This window comes from Lissotriton vulgaris, chromosome 12, assembly GCF_964263255.1.
Source record: "Lissotriton vulgaris chromosome 12, aLisVul1.2, whole genome shotgun sequence".
Lineage (NCBI taxonomy): Eukaryota > Metazoa > Chordata > Amphibia > Caudata > Salamandridae > Lissotriton > Lissotriton vulgaris.
Window position 1 is genome coordinate 630,354,049 of NC_141700.1, and position 20,182 is coordinate 630,374,230.

Consider the following 20,182-nt stretch of genomic DNA (forward strand, 5'->3'; position numbering starts at 1 on the left):
GCCTTTTGATGTGATTTTTCATATATTTTCTATTTTAGGTATCTCCTTTTGAATTATGCATGTTCATTTATTTTTGTACATGTTTTAAATGCAAATGGACAAATGCCAATGTCGTTAAGTATTTGTTTCATAGCAACGTGATAACTCAGCTTGCTCGATTATATTCATATTTTATTTTTGTCTGGCTTGAACTGCATTTCTAGTTATTGTTTATCAATAATGAATGAGGCCTGATAGAAATCAATATCTTGATTTCTCAGTTATTGTTTTTACACAACAAGCCATGTTTCACAGAATATAAGTAGGTGAAAGGTTGGAGAGGCTCCAATATTAGTTGTTTATTCTACAGATTTTCAGCAATGTTCAGGTAGAGTATATAAACTGGAACAAAGCATTATCAGATTGACAGAAACTTCAATCCACGGACCCGACGCTGAGGGTCATTCTGAAGTTGTAAACACATTTCTTTGCTGAAAACTACAGAGAATGGACATTGAGTCCTCCTACCTGCTTATCTGCTGGTTCACGGACATCTCTTTTTTTATTTTTTAAATGAGCATTGATTCTATTGTTCAGAGATCAAAAGGGTGCGGAGTCCATCTATGAAACTCCATCAAGCCCCTTTTTGGTTCTACTTGTAGCTTGAGGAAAGAAGGGGTTGGAGATAACTGATGTAAATAAGCCCTAAATACATTCAAAATATTACAATATTTTCTATTGTTCCTCCTTCCAATAAATATAATTGTCACCGTTTAAAAAAAATAATTGTTACAATTCATATTGTGTGCTCTACGATAATATTTTAATTGTAATACATCTTGAAATATATTCCTTGCTTCCTGTTGTTCTTGAATGTGTGTATTCATTATGAAAGATGGTTTGGGTTCCATTAACTAGTCCTGTCACACAGGACACATAGTAACCTAATATGCACCTTACTCATGTAATGCTCAATGGGTTGCTAGCAAGATTACAGCCCTTCGGGTTCTCTGTCTCATGTTGATACATAGACCAAGTCTTTAGTTTCCAAGGACTTAGAGAACCCTCCATCTGGCCATGTTCTGGAGAAAAGCTGTGAAAATGCATCTTTGGCCCTCAAAGCAGAACTAGATATTTTGAGTAATCTTGGATAACACACACAAAATGATAACCAAATATTGGTCTCCTGCTTCAGTTCAGATAGTGTTGTGATGTATGACAAGTAGCCAAGGAGTATCTTTGAAGATTGTTTATTAGTCTTTGTTGCTGGATGATATGCAAGTACAGCAGCCCCACCAGGAGCGCCTGCCTGCTGCTCAGACCATACTCCAACTGTCACCACTTACCACACAGGCACCCAAACATTCCAATCATCTCCATCACACCAACATTCCACTCAGAACACTTACACTGGCTGAGCATCTAGGAACCAAGGTAACAGGGGAGATGCATAAATACATAAGCAAGATATAACAGATAGATATTCACTCTTTGCTGAGAATTTGTCAGGTGCTTGACTTATTAAAGGGTAATTCCACATTTCAATTTCTGATTTGAATCTGTTTTATAATGATGCAGCAACCTGTTCAGAAAGGAGTACATTTAAGAGCACCAAATACCCCAAATCTCTTACCTAGAGTTTTTCCCAGCACAGAGGGTGGGGTAACTTTTGTAGTAAATCCACATGCTGAATACCCCTTTGAAATATTGGTGGATGGAGTTTGATGCTGTAGATCCAATATGGGAAACTTCATACATACAGAGTTGCTGCAATACCTGCTAATTATGAACCCTATTGCGACTTAGAAGTCCTGTTAGGAAACCAAGAACATCAATCATGGTTTGGTGAACAACTATTTTTATGTAGTTCTGAATGTTTAAATGAGTCCCTTGATTAATAAAGGGGCTACCTAGCCTGTATTCGCCAGCTATACACCATATCTTGATTCTGTAAATGTGCCTGCTCCAGAGGTAATGCAGTTACTAAATCAGTATGTTGCCTTCAATAGGCAAGTTTTAAAGTTTGTTTGACAATCTAGAACTACATAAGCATTTGTTCTCGGTTCTTGTATGGAATGTTATCTTTCTTTCATGCTGAGTATTCCATTAGCAGGGAGTGGGAGTTAAGGTAACGAAATTACTGGTTGTGGATGTACAAGCTCTCTTATGAGAATAAACTTCATTCTCTTCATGAACCTGGGTTTGTGGATTACTTCATGAATTGGCGACGATCAGGATTTACAGACAGACAGAGTTCACTTGTAACTAAACAGGTACTGTGTTTCCTGTTTTTCACGTGTTTTGATCGCACCAGCGGCTGTGGATTACTTCACTATGCTCCTACACCACCCTAAGATAAGCATAGGATGCTAATTATGTGTGTTTCACTTGGGATGGTACCACATTTAGAAGAGTGTATGACACGGGGAACATGGCACCCTCTCATTAGCGGTGATACCGGAGACTTTAAAACAGATACAAAATGAGCATAGAGCTACACGGGTTCTTGATTTAACAATTAAATTAACAGGAGATTTTGAAAGTTTCTAAGTAGTATTCAACAAGATGTTACAGTTCTTTTGAGAAGTCAGCGGTTGGCAGCAGTTCCTGACCAAGATTATGAACTGAAGCTTCTTAAAATTTATACAGAAGTTAACACCTCTGTGGGCCATGGTACTTTAGGTTCCCTAACCCCAAAACCAGACCTCAAAGAAAAAAAGAGACTGCGGGTTCCGGTATAAAGACAAAGGTACATCAAAGGCTAAGAAAAAGAAGAAAACAGAAACAGAAAACCAAGACTGCATTTCATCGTTTACAGAAGTCCAGTGGGGTGGATATAATTTGAGGGAACACAATAAAATTAGAAAGCTGGATCACTATCAGTATTCTAATAGCCATTCTTCCTGTTCTCTGCAAGACTCTGGGGACAATTAAAGGCCAGAAAGGAGCGGACGAACTGAGTACTGCAGAAAGGATGAATACATCAAACAGAAAGTGAACTGGCACATTAACCTGAATTTAGTTTAATGAAAGAATTGTAAGATCTGCATTTAAAGACTAAATTTAAGAAAAAGAAAGTAGCCAGTGTACAGAAAAAGGTATGCCTTGGAACAACAGGACTGGGCAGTAGCACTTCTGGACAGCGCAGCAGAAGTGGCAAAGGAAACCAGATTCTCAAAGAGAATCAGGTGGTGACTCCAATTAAATAATATATACTTGTAAAGACACTGGATGGATACATAAACCCTTTCAGGCAGTGTTTTTGATGTAGAAATACAGTATGAGGGAGATATATTGCACAAAATTAAAGGTATATTCTGATCCCACTTATTGAATGCATATGACATCTTCCTTTCAGAGAATGACTGTCCATAGATTTCCTAAGGCGTGCACTGGAGGTAAGTAGTTAATAATGCAAGCATTTCGTCCTTATTATCTAAAGAGCTTAGGGAAAAATATATACGTGGGCCTTGAAACAGGCTCCGGCGTTGTATAGGAACCAAGCAATGTGGGGCAAAGAATCTGTTTTACATGTGATTCCCTTAAGGAGTGCGTCCATGTTCAGTGACTCCCTTAAACCAGAAGCTAAGCATGATATATAAAAACTATCTTAGATCAGTTATAATATCAAGGTATAATAATGTCTTCCCATTCCACCTTGAACACTCCTCTTTTCTGGTATTACATACTGGTAATTTACACAGAATAGTTTTAGATTATAGAAACTTGAATGCACATCCGTACACACATGCTGTACATAACACTCATAGTTCTGGATTCATAACAGAGCTAGTCTAGTCAGGAAGAAATACAAAAGAATGTTAGATATGTATAAATGATGCTTCAGTCAAAACATAGCGCCTAGATCCCAGTATCTAAATGCTTTTCATTTGATGATTTCAGTACCCTTCTAAAAGATTGCCATGGGTGTATAAGAATAGCCCTGGACTCTTTGCAGCAAGGATTTTGGAGATCTGGAAAAAAGATCCTCATGCGCTATCATATATTAGCAATATCTACCTCACAGATGATGACTGGCTGAACAGGGCAGGGCAGAATAGTAACAGTCTTAGCCAATCATGGGTTCATAAAATTATTATTTTTTAATCTAAAATTGGTTAGCTTAATGTGTTTTGTCTTTGCAAGGAATTATCCAGTGAGGGTAAAGGATTGGCACTTGGCGTCCTGCAGAAGAGTGCTACTTTACCATCTGCAAATACCTTAGGGAAGTTGCTAAGCCTAATGGGGTTTCTTAACTTTGGAAGAGTTTATTTTCCAGAAAATGCTGAGTGGGTTAAGAACTTATATGACAGATAGCTAAATTGGAGGAGCATCTTCTTGCATAAGGAAAACAATCATTATAGTTTTCCCAATACCTACAATGACAATGTGCATCTTCTATTCTTTTGTTGGGTGCAGTGGGTCATATCATTAAATGCCAATGATGTGAAATTTAAATATGCTCCAATATGTTGTACTCAGAAATGTTTACAGTACATTCAAAATATTCTAAAAACTCCAAACTACTTATGCGAATAAGAGCTGCTCTGCGTGGATGGCTCTGCTCAGCCTTTGGCTGGCACTAAACACAAATGCACTGCAGCACAGCCTCAGAGTATTTGTGCTCCAATGGAGTGAGTTTTTTAAGATAGCAACTTCAAGGCACTAGGCACAGACACACTAAAGATCTAGGTGACAACACTGCACATCTAGCAGAAATACATGCCCTACTACTTGCCCTTCAGAAGGCAGACCCATCAGTGCCTGCACTCATTGTGCCTGATTCTGCATTCTGTGTACAGGGCTACAATGTAGATTTACTGTATTGGCATTTAATTGGATTCAGATATTCAAATGGTAAATCGATAAACAGTAAACCGTTTTGGAGTAAAGTAACTGTTCTACAGGACAAGCTTCTTTGCTCCATGCTTTGCCCACCATGGTCAGTAAAAGTGAATGACTTTATGCTAAAGATAACTTTGCAGTAGACTTGGCTACAACAGAGGTGCAAACCCTAAAGGTAACCAGTGTAACTTCATCTCAAACGAAGATCAACGCAGACATTTTAGTGACAATACAGAAAACAAAAACGTCCTGATGGTTCCCCTCCACATAGTAATATACTCTTACAAAAGACAACCTTCCTATGGTTTTCATTCCTGGGATTGGTAATATGCACATTCCAATTGAATAAAGTAGATTAGAAATAGTCAAGGCAGCTCATGAGGGGATAGCGTCTGCTCATGTAGGAATCAGTGCTACTGCATCAGTGCTACAACAATATTACAGGTGGCCACACTTACCAAAGATTATCCCAAAAATACACAGCAATGTAACGTTTGTCAACAAATAAAGAATTTAACTGTTATAAGACCAGCACCTACTACCCCTACTACTTTTGACAAACTGTTCAGAGTCGTTTTCCTGAACCATATCAGTTCATTACCGATATGTTTAAGTAAATAGAGGGTGAGGTTGATTCCTGCTCTAAATTCCTTTGAGTTTGCTCACAAAAGACTGCCCGTACTGGAGTGGTCATAAAAGACTTGCAGTGCCTGGTAGCAATGGAAGCAGTTCTTACCTTTCATTCAGACAATGATCCTGCATTCACTGCTCAGGCATTATAGATGCTGTGTCTGCTGTGGGACTACAACTGGTATATTCGCACCTGTTTCACCCGGAATTGAATGGCGCTCTAGAGTGAGTGAATGGTACACTTAAACAAGCCTTGACTACTAGAGTACTGGACACAGGATTGACATGTCTAAAAAGCCTGTATGAGAATTTAGAGCACACTAAATAATTTACCTAGAGGAGTATTAGATGGTCACACTCCATACAAATACTCTTTGGAGTACTAATATATGTGTTTGTTCTTGATTATCCTGGAAAGGTGGCTGAGTCTAAAAATCAAATCTCCTGACCACAGTTAAATCTACTGCAGGTTATTCAAGAAATTTGAACTAAAATGTACAATGTGAAGAACTCTGACCCTACCACTACCAAAATAAGTTACTAAATCTGCTGACAGGTGCTCCCCAAAGTGGGAGAGCGGGTTCAGGAAATGATCACTGAAAACCAAGGTTACACTATTTTGTGCGGTTACAAGATTTAATCTATTCAGTAATCAATGTTCACGAATAAAACTAAAAAGTTGTTTGTAAAGCTAAAGTCATATCAGAGTATGCCCAGCATGAATTATAAATAAGTATTCAGTTATATATTTTGCACACTAACCACAAGTTTACAGAATTACAATATTACAGCGGAATATAGAGGAAAATGGTTTGGGCGTGAGACCATTGAAATTCCAAACTATCCTCAAATTCTCTGGCAATAGCAATATAAGCTGATGCCTGTGCTTGTTTTGAGGTTGGGATCGCAAAATGAAGGGTGTCTCCTCTAGCTCTGGTCAGTTAACTTGGATGAAATATCACCAACGTAATAAACAGTTTGCCACAAAATACACTAATATTTCACCTATGCACCTCTGTTTGGAATTTCATTAATCTAGAAGACAGTTTTTGTTTTCAGCAGCTTTAGCTCAGTTTTTTACCATTTGAGCCCAACCTGTTTTCTAATGCCCTGTAATCTATCATGGAACCAATGTGCTTAGGGAAAGTGGGTTCTGAGATTAGAGTTAAGGTGGGTAAAGAGGTTTTGCAATAGTGCAAAATATACTTTAAATATATTTTAAATATCAATATTACGTTAGCAAAGGCATGTGCACTGTACTGCTAGGTGGCTCAGATCCTTGCCGATTATAAACCTAATCATTGTTTGTACAAATGAATTTTGTTTGGATTCATTGTATGTAAATGTATTGTATGTGACTATCCTATCTTTGTTCGCCAGAAGTTGGCAGGGTATGCTCAGACGTGAGTCCCTTGCTCACTTTGCCACTGGATTCAAGCAAGCCGGGCTCAAGACGGCTGAAATGCCAGAAACCGGTCCTCGGTAGCTTGTTTCCGGTCCAGGGAAGGCATGGCTTGGCAGTTCGGGCTGGACTGTTCCCATGAGGCACATGGTCAGACTGATTTGCATATGGCCATGTCTGAACTGGGGTGGCACAGTGGGCTAAAGAACGGTGATGGATTAAACCCAGATCAGTTGACTGGGGGTGAGTGCTTGTATTGTCAACCCTCCGTCCATCATTTCCTTTGGTTTTTCTTTGTTCGCCATAAGTTGGCAGGGTATGCTCAGACGTGAGTCCCTTGCTCACTTTGCCACTGGATTCAATCAAGCCGGGCTGAAGACGGTTGAAATGACAGAAACCGGTCCTCGGTAGCTTGTTTCCGGTCCAGGGAAGGCATGGCTTGGCAGTTCGGGCTGGACTGTTCCCATGAGGCACAGGGTCAGACTGATTTGCATATGGATATGTCTGAACTGGGGTGGCAGAGTGGGCTAAAGAACGGTGATGGATTAAACCCAGATCAGTTGACTGGGGTGAGTGCTTGTATTGTCAACGCTCCGTCCATCATTTCCTTTTGTTTTTCTTTATCCTGAAAATCCGGCATGCATTAGCCCTCCTGGCCCAACTCGGACCTACCTTAGATGCCCCTTTGTTTGCAGGATCACATGGGACACCATATGAAATTAATGGAATTTAGGAAATGGAATGACCTGATATGTCATGCCATTCTTTACCTTTGGGATTTCAGGCAATAGTACCTAGATGTGATTAAGTCAGTATTTTACACTCTAGAAAAATTAGCTCAATGGAAACAGCCACATATTAGGATCAGATAAATACCTACTTTGAACAATTCACACCAAGCGTGCTTTGGGTCAGCTCCCTACAATTAACTAACTTGCTTGCATCAAACCTCTACGCCCATTTGCATACTTGAAATGCCTGCAACATTTGGATTAGCCCACTGTAGTACTGGGTAAATATAGTGGTGGCTCCTCCGCTAAGGCGGTGGAGCATCGCCTCACTACTCTTGAGCAGTGTAAAAGAAAAAAGAAAATGATTATAACTGAGGTTATTGTCATTTTATTTTTAGTATCATCAGGGTAGGGTGGGGTAGGGCTCGGCTCCCCTGATGCTGGGGAGGAGGAGTGGTTGCTGCACAAAAAAAGCGCATGACGCTTTGGCCAGCCTTCGCAGGCTTGCCTAAAGGTCATGCACACTTTACATGTTCTCCACCCATGTTCCCTCCAGCCTGCGTGGGGAACATGCCCAGTCTTCCATGTCATGTCTGACAGCCGAACCATGGCGCTTAGACCAATCACAACATTGTGGTGTTGTGATTGGCTCAGGAGAGCCTGGATGCTTACCAATCACAACTCAGTCTCTCCTGAGCCAATCACAATGCTGGAATGCAGAGTGCTATCTGGATGATGAGCTGAGGAGACAAGATGTGGGACAGACGGTGAAGAGACGCAGCGATCAGGTAAGTGAATTCCCAACAATCACCAAGAAAATTGAAGATCAACTAGGTGGCTTCTTGTGATCCTGTACTCAGAAGTAAAATAGGGGAGGCTTCAGAAAATTAATTAGCAGAGAATAGAACAGATGGAATGGTCTGGTGTGCTACCTGGGATGGCAGGTAAGCATTGCTGAGCGGGAGCTTCTGATGGAAACCTCTAACCGCAGATTACTCACTTTTAAATATCCTCAGGTGCCAGACTGGATTCAGAAGATTTAAAGAGCTTTGGTCCCACATGCCATTAGGTGGCGCTGTGCAGCTCTGATTGACTTCGCTCAGCCCCAGAAGTGATGATGGAGCTGCGTATAAGCACTATCCCTGTGCTTCATAGTCAGTTCCTTTCTTTACGCGCCTTCGCAGATACAAGGCTCTCTCCCAACCCTTTCCTCATCAGTTTATGATTTTTTTCTGAAAATTCAACTTTTTTTCCAGTGTGCAAGGGTCTCTTCCTAAAACTCCAGGGACTGTTACAAACAAATGTCTGTGACAAATCCTTACAAAGTGTGCCTTTGGTGTTTGGGTTTGGCACAACTTCAAGTCCTGGGAGAAGTGTGCCCTTATGAATCTGATCTGGTGAACGCAAAATGAAACAGTACATCACTGAACAGTCAAAGAAGTAACGGAAATCGAACTCCTGCTTAAAGTTGAGGGTGCGGACACGTTCCTCTTTTGGGCCGTTCTTGCAACAGTTGGTCTTTGCGGTCCAAGTTTTCTGGTAAGTTGAAGTGGAAGCACAAAAGGCAAAGCAAGATTCGTCCCAGTCCCGCCACTCGTAGCCTGAGAAGTCGCAAGGATGTCAGGGTGCCTGTGTCTCACTCCAGGTCCCCCACCAAGGAGCCATTCCACCTCTGGTCCCATGCACTCCAAGTTTCTGGGGCCATTGACAACATTGCAATAGATCAAGGCCTTTAAAGAGACCATGTTGCAGATCTTTGGCACTCTTCCTGTGCCTTCTAGTGAGCCCCTGGGCCCCAAGATCTTCAAAGACCTCCACTCTGGTTACCAATGAAGGGTCAGCCCTTGGTGCCATCTGTGCCTCCTGAAGCTGTTTTGGGTTCTACTCTGACACCAAAGCCGATATCCAATCTAGCATCAAAATCTGCATCGGTCCCTTTGATGTCGGCAGCTGCCCAATGCCTCCGTTGCCGGAGGAAGACGTTGTTCCAATATGTCTATGCAATTCTGAGCCATATTTGTCTTGGCCTTGACCTAGTGACATCCGGAAGCTGTATCAATGCACCATGTCCATCTTAAACAGAGCCATGTCTCTATCTCTGAAATGCACCCAAGCTCTCCAGCAACGTTTCGGTTCCTAGTTTGGTCAGAGATAACGAGTCTTTTGAGAGAACAATAGAGATGATGGGGATTATTTTCCCCGACACTATGACAATGACAGTTTTTACATGGACTTGCGGGAGGGTTATGGGTTGGACACTTACCCTGACAGTGGATTTCCCCCATGCCTTCAACAGAACAGAGTGCCTCCTTTAATGTGGTGGTGAGATAGATGGGCAACAGAGGTGTTAGGTTTTCAGCTGATAACTGTGGAAGTAAAACATAATGTATTACCAGACTTTTGAGTATTTGCTTCCATTCAATGTAGCCCTGACTGGCACCATAAAGGGCATCTAGTCTAAGCGGTGAACACACAGATTCACAGATGTGACAGGCCGGTGCCAGGTGACGTGGTTTCTTGACTCAGCTCTCTACACCAGAAAGTCTGGTGGTCCAGGCTTCCACCAGGAGGATGACACCGAATTCATTCACTACAACTCCTCCAGACCAAGAGTCAAAATAAATATAAACATTTCGGAAATAGATGTTTCTTAAGCCAGTGTAGCCCTCTGGTCAGGCAATGTCCGCTGTTTCTTGTGCAGATATACCTAAGCCTTATGGGACATGGTTGGCTAGATCTTGCCGGCAGTCATCAAGGAATTTCGGGCCAATCTGATTTGTCCAGGATGGTCAAGGATGTTGCCAAATGCATCATACATTACTGAATGCTTGGGCAGAGAAGTCAGCACTAGTGTCGTGCTTCTACGCCTTGCCTGGATGAGATCCATGGGCTTCTCTAGTGACATTCACACATATTTGATGGATAGGCCATTCAACAGATCTCGCCTGTTTGACAAGAATGGCGATTCAGCGTTGGAATGCTTCGAGGACATCAGGGCGATGGCGCTTTTCTTAGGCCTTTCTACCTCTGAGAGACAGTACCTTCAACAATTGTGCCCCTTTTGATGCTACACCAGAGGGTTGGATTGCTGGCAACACCAAGGTCCACTGCTGCTAAAACAAGTAACCAGTCCTTTTGGGGATGGACGGGGATCAAGCAGGCAACGTTCAAGCCACCAACAACAACAAACTTCTCAGTTCCCCGCCTTGCAACATCAACCTCCAAGCCTCTTTATTTTGCACTTAGTGGTATAATATACCACAACATACAAAATGTGACGGGAGGAATGCTTTCAAGGTGTCAGACAGCCCAACATCAATAGTCCTTATCAATGTCTATTGCAACCGCCACGGGCCGGGCTCAAACGACAAATTCAACCGGCTATTAAACGAGATTGAAACTCTATTACTACGGTATGCAGGCATGGACTCAATTATTCTGGGCGATCTCAACATGCATGACATAGGGCAAATGATCCCTGAAAATCATCATAATGGAAGTAACAGAAGATTTAAAGCCCTAATGTGGGTCTATAAGTTGGCTACGACACACTGTCTAACCACAAAAGATATCCCAACTGCATTGATACCACCCACTTACAACAACCAGACAACAATAGATTATATTCTACTAAGCAAGAGATTACAAACACATATGTCAAACTATAAAGTCCACCCCCGGTTTGAAAGTGACCATGCTGCCCTTACCTTAGAGCTGTCCATTAGTGCGAAAACAAGTATACTCTTCGTTGTATTGGAGCTACAAAGGGAGAAGAGTTATACAGACTCCTTAGAAGAATCAAATGGGGACCGCCTCTGTGCCAAAAGTTTGCCTCATGGAAACTAACATGGAAAGGCTGGCAGACTGGCCATAACGAGAAGGGCAGAATAGGAGAATGGGGCTCACTCGCTTACGACTTAGCCTACCAACTTCGAGGGAGCGATAATCAAAGAACCCATGTCAATTCCGCTTACAAATTGGGATATCATCCACCAATCAAGAAATGTTCAAGAGAACTTAACTTGAACGTAGAGTTTATCGAGCAACCAGATCGGTGACTGCAAAAAAAGACCTAAAACAAGCTGTAAAGAGACATGCAACAGTGGTCTGGCAGGCAAAACGTGAACTTACAGAGCAAAAATGGCTGAAGATTTTCGAGTTGCTTGCTCCTAGTAAAACCCAAGAGTTTTGGCAATATATAAATAAGGTAATCCATGGAACTTCCAATAGAGAGAACTCACTTGATGCAAGTACTTGGTCAGCCCACGTAAAAACTCTCTATACCAACGATTCAAAGAAATACCCAATTGAAATAACAACTTTCGGGGAACACCTAAATAAAACATCGATTGAATCCATGGACCCCCCCAGCCGATGCCATACTTGCTGAAACACAGGCAATACGAACAATCTTGGAAATAAATACGCCACAATGGAGCCCCTGGACCTAATGGCCTGCCTGGCTCCCTCTTCAGAGAGGATATCAACTTTTGAGCAGAGAATTTGGGACAGTTGTATGCGGAGTGTAGGCTCTTGGCGGACGTCCCAAATTCCTGGAGGGGATCTCTACTACATCCAATTTATAAAAAAGGGCCAAGCACGGATCCAAAGAACTACAGCTTGATTGCCTTATTGGATGTGGAGGGCAAGGCCTATGCAAGCACTCTCCTGATGGAACTAGTGGATTGGGTTAACAAGGAGAATCTGCTTCCTTTCTATCAGACTGGGTTTCGTCCGGGAGGCTCCACCCTAGATAACATCATTGCTTTATCATATTTAGTGCAACAAACAATGGCTAAGAATAATCAGCCGCTTTTTGCCTGCTTCATTGATTACACAGCAGCATTTGACGGGGTAGACCGTAACATCTTATGAAAGAAATTGGCCTGCTGGAATATCTGCCTGAAACTACTACAAGCCATTAGATCGCTGTATACGCAAACTTGGGTAAGAGTCAAACTCTCGTGCGAAACAGCCACAGAAAAAATCAGCACAGATCACGGGTTAAAGCAGGGCTGTGTGCTTGCCACGCTGCTATTTAATTTATACATAGCAAATCTGGGTAACGCACTGCACGGAGCAACTCTGGTGACTCCCAGGATTGGGGGAACTAGAATCCAGTTGATACAGTATGCAGACGACCTGGTCCTTTTGGACCACACTAAAGTTGGCCTTCAAAAAGGCCTAACAGCACTAGCAGAGTATTATGCCAAAAACAAGCTGGTTGCAAACCCAACGAAATCTAAGATAGTGATCTTTGGCCGACATCCGAGAAAGAAGTTAATGAAATGGAGCCTGGGACCATTAACATTGTCCAGCACAGAATCGTACAATTATCTTGTAGTATGGATCAGTGAAACTGGTCGGCCACAGGCCCATCAACACAAGCTCCTACACTAGAAAGGCAAAATGGTCACTTACGCCATCTGTAAACTTAACGCCACCTTGGAAAGTCCAATGACCTCGGCTATCCAACGAGTACTTAGGGCAAAATTACTACCCTCCCTCAACTATGCAATACAGGCGTTTCCAGGCAAATTGGCGCAAGACCTCGAAAAAAGATCAACCGTGCAGCATACAAAAAGCTATTCAGTCTTCCGGCGTGCACTCTAATTTGTTTGGAATTCAATCTTAACTGACAATCTTTGGAAGAACTGGCAAGCCTGGCACAATACTTTTATTTAACCACTGTGGCCCCAGAGAACTCAATAAAGTTTGTTATAAACAAAATATTTAAAAACCCAGGCAACCCGTGGTCAACCGGTCTCGATTTAGCTAAAGACCACTTGAACTTATCTACAGAGAACTGGGATCCCAACATAATTACGTACACAACTATCAAAACATCAATCAAAAAGCAAGTAAGATCATGCTCTCGAAAACAGGATATTGAAGCTTTGACAGCCAGAGGCTTCCACGAGACCCACATTTCCCTTCACACATCACATGGCCGCAAACCTCGCCTTACACAGCCGGTGGGGAGGCAAGCCCTACAAAGGATTCCTGCAGCTAGACTGCAAGTGCTTCCATTAAAACATCTGTATCCTTCAGTGAAAGTAAGACCAGCGATTATGGAGTGTCGCCTATGCCATTATAAGCGTGAAACATTGGCTCGCGTCTTACTATGCTGTCCTGTCCTGTTTTTAATCCGCCGAATCCATCTAAGGCCCATTCTCCTCCAACTGGGCACACGGTTGGCAAAGGAGGTAGTCTTTCGGCTATATTTGCTAGACATGGTGAAGCACATGGCTAACTTTGGGAAGTTCATCTATCATGCCTGACAAGCCCTAATGGACATGTCAACTATGGCACCTCATGAAATTCATCTGGAAGAAGGCCTAATGCAGTCCGGTCCCCTCTAAAAACTGGTCCGGTGCAGCCAAATGATCTATAGTTACTGCATTTTAGAAAATAAAATACCAAAGGGTGGTTTTAGGATCAAGCTGTATATATACATTGTTATTTTATTCAATTTTAATTATTCTTTTTACATTGATTGTTCCTTTTTGTATTGTTTTTTATTAACCACACAAATAAAGTATCATTGTCATTGTCATTGCTTTCAAGGTGTCTAACCTCTGGTAATCGCTCAGGGTGTTATGCTAAGATTGCAAAAAAGGGTTCCTTTAAGAAGAAATTAAGCCTTATTAGTATAAATAACCACAATCACAGCCTTATATTTTATATCCTGACTTTGTGTTTCTCCTGACCGTTCACTCTTAACATATAATGTCTACAAGTATGGAAAATATGTGATTCATACACCTTATAGGTATGAGTGTCTGTGTTTGAGTGTGTGTCAGTGCTTAGTGACATGCATGGATATCTGAAGAAGGACAACTGATGGTGTACATGGGCATCAGTTCATGTGTTTGGACGTCTGATCATGTGAGTGGGTATCAGATGCTGTGTATGGGCAGGATGTCTGATGTGGGTTGGCTTGTTTGATGGAGTATTGGTGTTAGTTGGTGTGTGTATGTAGTTAAGGGGTGTAGGAGTGTCTGATTGTATATATTGGTGTCCGATGGGGATTGTGTGTGTGTGTTTTGTATATGTCTTTGATCAACTGTGCAGCTTTAAGTGTTTACCTCTGAGGAATGTATGACTTCACAATGCATGCAATTACAACACATGCTTTTCCACACAGTCTTTACCACACGGTTACCTTTATCATGCAATGTCTTTAAGGACATTCCCAAGCCCACCATTTTGTTTATTGACTCCTAACCTCCCTTTACCACTCACCACCCCTAAACCCTAAAATTTCCCATACCTCCCTTTACCACTACCTACTCCTAAACCTTAACATTAACTTTACTCCCATTCACTGTATCCACCCCTTAATCCTAAAATGACCCCAAACTCCCTTTATCCCTACCCACCCAAATATGACCCTTACTCCCCTTTGCCGCTACCCACTACTAAACCCTAAAGCTATCCCTACCTCCATTTACCACTGCCCATCCCTAAACCCCCAAATAACCCCTAATTCCCTTTGCTTCTACCCACCACTAAACCCCAAAACGACCCTATCTCCCTATACCACTGCCCACCCCAAACCCTAAAATTGCACTTACCTCCCATTACTATTGCCCGCTGCTAAACCTTAAAACCACCCCTACTTACCGGCTATGCCTCTACTCACCACTAAATCCTAAAACTACCCCATCTCCCTTTACCAGTGCCCACCCCTAAACACTAAAATTAACCATACCTCCCTTTACCACTACCTACAGCTAAACGCTTTTTTAAAAAAAAGAATAACATAATCAATATGTTATTTGTCAAACAAATACTTACTGGCATGGTAAAGGCATGAATACTTACTGGTGTGGTAGAGGCACAACTACCTACCTGAGTGGAACTTGCCTGCAAGGTAAAGGTTGTGTGGTAAAAGGATTGCGTGGTAAGGACTTCGTTGTAAAGGCTGTTTCCCGCCTGAGTGTGATGGTGTTTATGGGTGTTTCATGACATGTTTGGTCATTTATACACAATTTAACTTAGTCTTACATTTATTGACACATCTGCACAACCACATGCTCAAGATCGTCCATCAGTTTTCATTAAAAAAAGACAAACATTTTTCTTTGCCAATGCTTGTTAAACATGAATTTACTGTACCTGGTTTTCCATGGCGATAGACATTGGCACTGGAAACCTCTGCTCAGGGTCTGCAAACAAACAGAGCAGAATGTTCATCAACAAGCCGAGGGTGGTGGCTCAGTAAACTAATGCAGTCACTGCAGGAATCTGTGATTGGCCTCATGTTCACAGGTTCAATTTCCTAGCCCATCCACTCAGCCTTTCATCCTTCCAAGGTGGAGAAAATGAGTATCATTGAAATGGCTAGGAGTAAGCATCTGTTCGGCAGTGCCAAGGTGACATGGGTTTGACGTGCCCTTTACAGAGACATGTTATCTTAACTGGTCTGCTGCAATCAGTGTTTGCAATCCGAATTCTGCTGCTTATGGTTCGTGACCAACAAGAAAAAGCAACACAGGTACAAAGGCAGTGATATCATCTGTGAGGGTGGGGATGCAGTGTGGTTACTAAAAGTGTTATCTGCTGTGGGAGTGGTCATGGTCCAACTGCGGATTGGGATAAAAGGTTAATAAGGCATAGAAAAGTGTGCCCTCCATGGGCACTAATTGTGAGTAACTGGTGGGGGCAGCTTCAAGCAACAGATATTGCGAGAAAGATAAGTGGGGGTTGAAGCCTGGCTGGAATTTTATTTATTTATTTATTTATTTATTTATGCGATTTTCTATAGCGCGAACTTTACCCGAAGGTGTCAGAGCGCTTTACATAAGCACCAGTTATAAAACATAAGGACTTAGGAATGAGTTTCTGAAGCAGGTACACAGCTCTACTTGCATAAAACAAGGAATTACATGTTTGCTCAATATGTGGGATAAGCTTGGAAATTGAGTATAGGAATTAGGAACTCCACCTGGGGCTTCTGCTAAGGAAACTCTACAACATTTAATGTGGGTTTTAAATATTTGTTTGTATGTGATGTTTGAATTGTGGCTAAGGAATTGAGAGGGTTGGCTTGATAAAGATCCTTAAAGGGTGTATATAATGTTTTTGATAGTGTGAATATCAGGACCCCTTTCTACTGATACCAGTTCCCAGGGCAGGGAAAATACAATTGTACAAACAAATCCCTAGGCAACTACTTATTCAGCATTATGTAGAATAATTGCTAATTCATTCTTAAGAAGGCCATGCGTCCACATAGACACAAACCTAAAACATTCTTGTATTATACAAAAATATCTCTAAAATCAGTGATATACAGTATCTGTACAATTGCATGACAAGTAAAAAACAGAATAATCCATAACAGAACTGCCTCTCATCTAGATAAACATACCCTGGTCAAGCGTAGATTATACAAGTTCAAGCTGCAAATATAGTCTAAAACTATTTGATAGTTTAGATTAGGCATGGGCGGAAAATCCGTTCCGCTCGCGGATTTTGCGGATTTTCGGGAAATCCGCAATCCGCGAGATTTGCGAATTTCCCGCAAAATCCGCAAATCCGCGAGCAGCGGATTTTGCTCGCACTGTTCGCGTGAGTTCGCGCCCCGCGAATAAGCGCAAAATTGCAGAAATACGATCTTAGCAAAACTGAAAGTAACTACTTACCAGGTTCAAAAGTTCAGGCACATCATTAGTAGCCATTTCCTGTAGTGCTTCCTGAGGGGCCCCTCCAGAGTTCAGTTGCCAGTTGAAACTATTATGTGACCCTGCTCTGAACCTCAGAATAGTTACACATATGCCACAAAGGTCCTGAATTACAGCTAAGGGAGACAAGCAGGAGCCAGGCTGGAAGTTAAAATCCATTAATCAGCCCCTAATTCATTATTGTCAGTTGGGGCAGGGCAGGTGTTGTAACTAATTTTGCAACAATGAAAGCACTTAGCAAGTGCAAAAGATCACTAATCAGGGCGCACTAAGGAAGCAGGTGCCAGCTAAAAAAATATTCTGTGACACATTAATCAGCCCCAAATTAATTCAGGTCACTTGAGGCAGGGAAGGTGTGCTTTGCTTTGCCGAAAATAATGTACACTGGACAACCAGAGGGTGTGGTGATGAAACAGAGGGTGGCATGGGTGGGCCAGAGGGTGGCATGAGTAGTCAGAGAGTGGCAGTGGTGACAGAGAGTGGCAGTGATGAAGAAGAGTGTCCCAAACAGGCTGGACACGTAGAAACAACAAGTTCGCAAAACTTGCGACCCGACAGGTAAGTTCGCAAATTGCGAAATTGTAAAAACCCTCGCGAACTGGCAGAAACACGGGCGAACACAAAAAAAAAAAAAATCCGCAAATTCGCGGGAATTCGCGGATTTTGCGGATTGCGAATCCGCAAATCCGCAAAATTCGCGAACGCGAGATCCGCAAAATTCGCTCATGCTTAGTTTAGATGCAACTTTTACAAAACTAAAGGCATTTTTCTAGTAAGATCACATCTAATGGTTGTCAGGAATAGTTTTTTGACCCGTTAATACAGTGAATAATAGAATATCTCAATGAGTGTATCCGGCCACGAATTTTGTAGCTGCCGCCACCGGCGGTCATGGACCGGACACAGAACCAAAATTGTTGGATATTTCCGCAGGTTAGAGAATTATGGATGTCACGCAAAGCTTGTGTTATTTATGGTTGGACTACTGAATATCGAGCCGAAGAATATCGACATAAAGGAATATCGTGAACAGAATATCGAGAGACAAAAAATTGAAAGGTAAGTGTTGGTCGAAAAGTATAGATTTCCTATTACTAAGTCCACAGTTACATAACCTGCGCATATACATGTGGAGTTAGGTATAGAAATGTATACTTACTTACCTTTCGATATTTTTTGATTGGATATTTGCAAGCCTCGATATTCTGGATTTGATTTTTGGGGTGCACACCTCCAAAATATCTGTCAAATCCCATCTGGCACAAAGAAATGGATAGTATCTGAAATGCTTTTCCCTTTATGGTATTATCTAGTGTCTGCTAAGAGTATTGTCATTGTCCACGGCCGTCTGTTTTGGAAAATGACGGTCCTTTTACGCAGCCATTTAGTGCATTGTGAATTTTGACAGATTTGGTTGTGTTATTTGTTATTTGGGCATATTGGGTGGATGTGAAGGTATTTCTCAGGTAAAGCGATCATGTGGATCTGGAATGAAATTTAAACTTTATTGTTTAGTTAATTAAAACCATAACAATTTAATGAATGTCACACACAGATATAGGATTTATAAATTTGTCGCAATTTTTTTTTTAAAATGTTAAAAATTCAAAGCATTAATTGTTCATATTGTTTTTATACGTTTCTCAAATGCCTGCAAGAACTTCACCAGCTTGCAGTGTATTCTTGGAGCAGTAGTATCCAGGCTTCCAATAATGGCTGATCTACATGTTCGTAGTTTCATGGACCGATAACTTTCCTTTAGGTGTGACCGTTCCTTGGATAGCATCTGGAATGAATTCGGAGAAGGGTGTAACTCATGTGCTGTAACACTGCCTCGTTTGCCTGCAAGGAAGGGGGAGGATTGTCTTTCAGAAAAATGCAATATCACACCACAATAGGACTATGGGAGCGCCCTCTACTCGGGCTTTGCCAAATACCCTGCAGTCCGGTTGCAGATTGTTCAAAATGCTGCTGCTAGACTGGTGCTTAAACTTTTTAGACATCTGTCAATCTTTTCACATCTTAAATCCCTCCATTGGCTTCCTGTTTAGAGTAGGATCAAATTTAAAGTGCTCCTGGTCGCCTATCGGGCCCTAACCAAGACCGGTCCCATGAGTCTCCAGAAACTGGTACAGCGATACACAGCTCTTAGACCAGAAAATAACACTTGCTGAGAGGTCTAAACATCAATCGTGTTATATTTGAACCAGACCCTTCTACATCTTAGTAGCCTAATTCTAAAGTTCTTTCTCATTGGACCTTTGGGGTGCAGCCATATAACTTACGTCTGCAGCCTGACTTTTTGCATCCAACTAGTATTACTTCATCTTCTGTGGCCTTTAGTGCCAGGGCGCCCTGTTTTTAGGGATGCTGTCGTGCTCTACCAATATCTCATTCATTTGTTATTTCGCAGCTCCATGGGAATGGGCAAGAAAGTGGCGGAGAGTGTAAAATTTACCTTAAAATTATAACATTTATGCCTATGTAATATGACTAGGGTTTTCTTTAACTCATTGTATTGATGAGCTGCGTGTTGTGTAAACGAGCCAGTGGATGTGGTTATATTTCAACTTTTCCAACTAGATTGCTCGTGGTATTGTGGAAATGTCATTATAAGTCTCATGTGTTTGCATTGCAAGACAAAAGATTTGTGTTCACAAGGTAAATTCGGATGATTCAGAACAGGGTCACCTGCCTGGACTTGTTTATCGTCAACGTCACCTTGATCCAAGCGCATGCACGCCACCTGCACAGGATTTTCAACCAGAAGACAATGATCGCTCTGGTGTGTACATAGCATCAGCTCTTTGTTGTGGTAGGTACATGACACTGCCACCGAGGCTGTATTGAAATAAGTAGCTGGACTCCTGCCAGCTGAACTGCCAGGGACCGTTGTCACGCGAAGT

At 41.9% G+C, this 20,182-nt stretch overlaps 1 protein-coding gene across 1 annotated transcript in view; it reads right to left on the bottom strand.

The window, feature by feature from the left end:
• The window catches only part of SPIRE2 (spire type actin nucleation factor 2), a 248,938-nt gene that overhangs the window by 108,971 nt on the left and 119,785 nt on the right, over positions 1-20,182 (bottom strand). Inside the window, exon 2 of the mRNA XM_086945787.1 lies at positions 15,709-15,758. Coding sequence (XP_086801913.1) covers positions 15,709-15,758 — 50 coding nt within the window. The remainder of the gene's footprint in view (positions 1-15,708; positions 15,759-20,182) is intronic.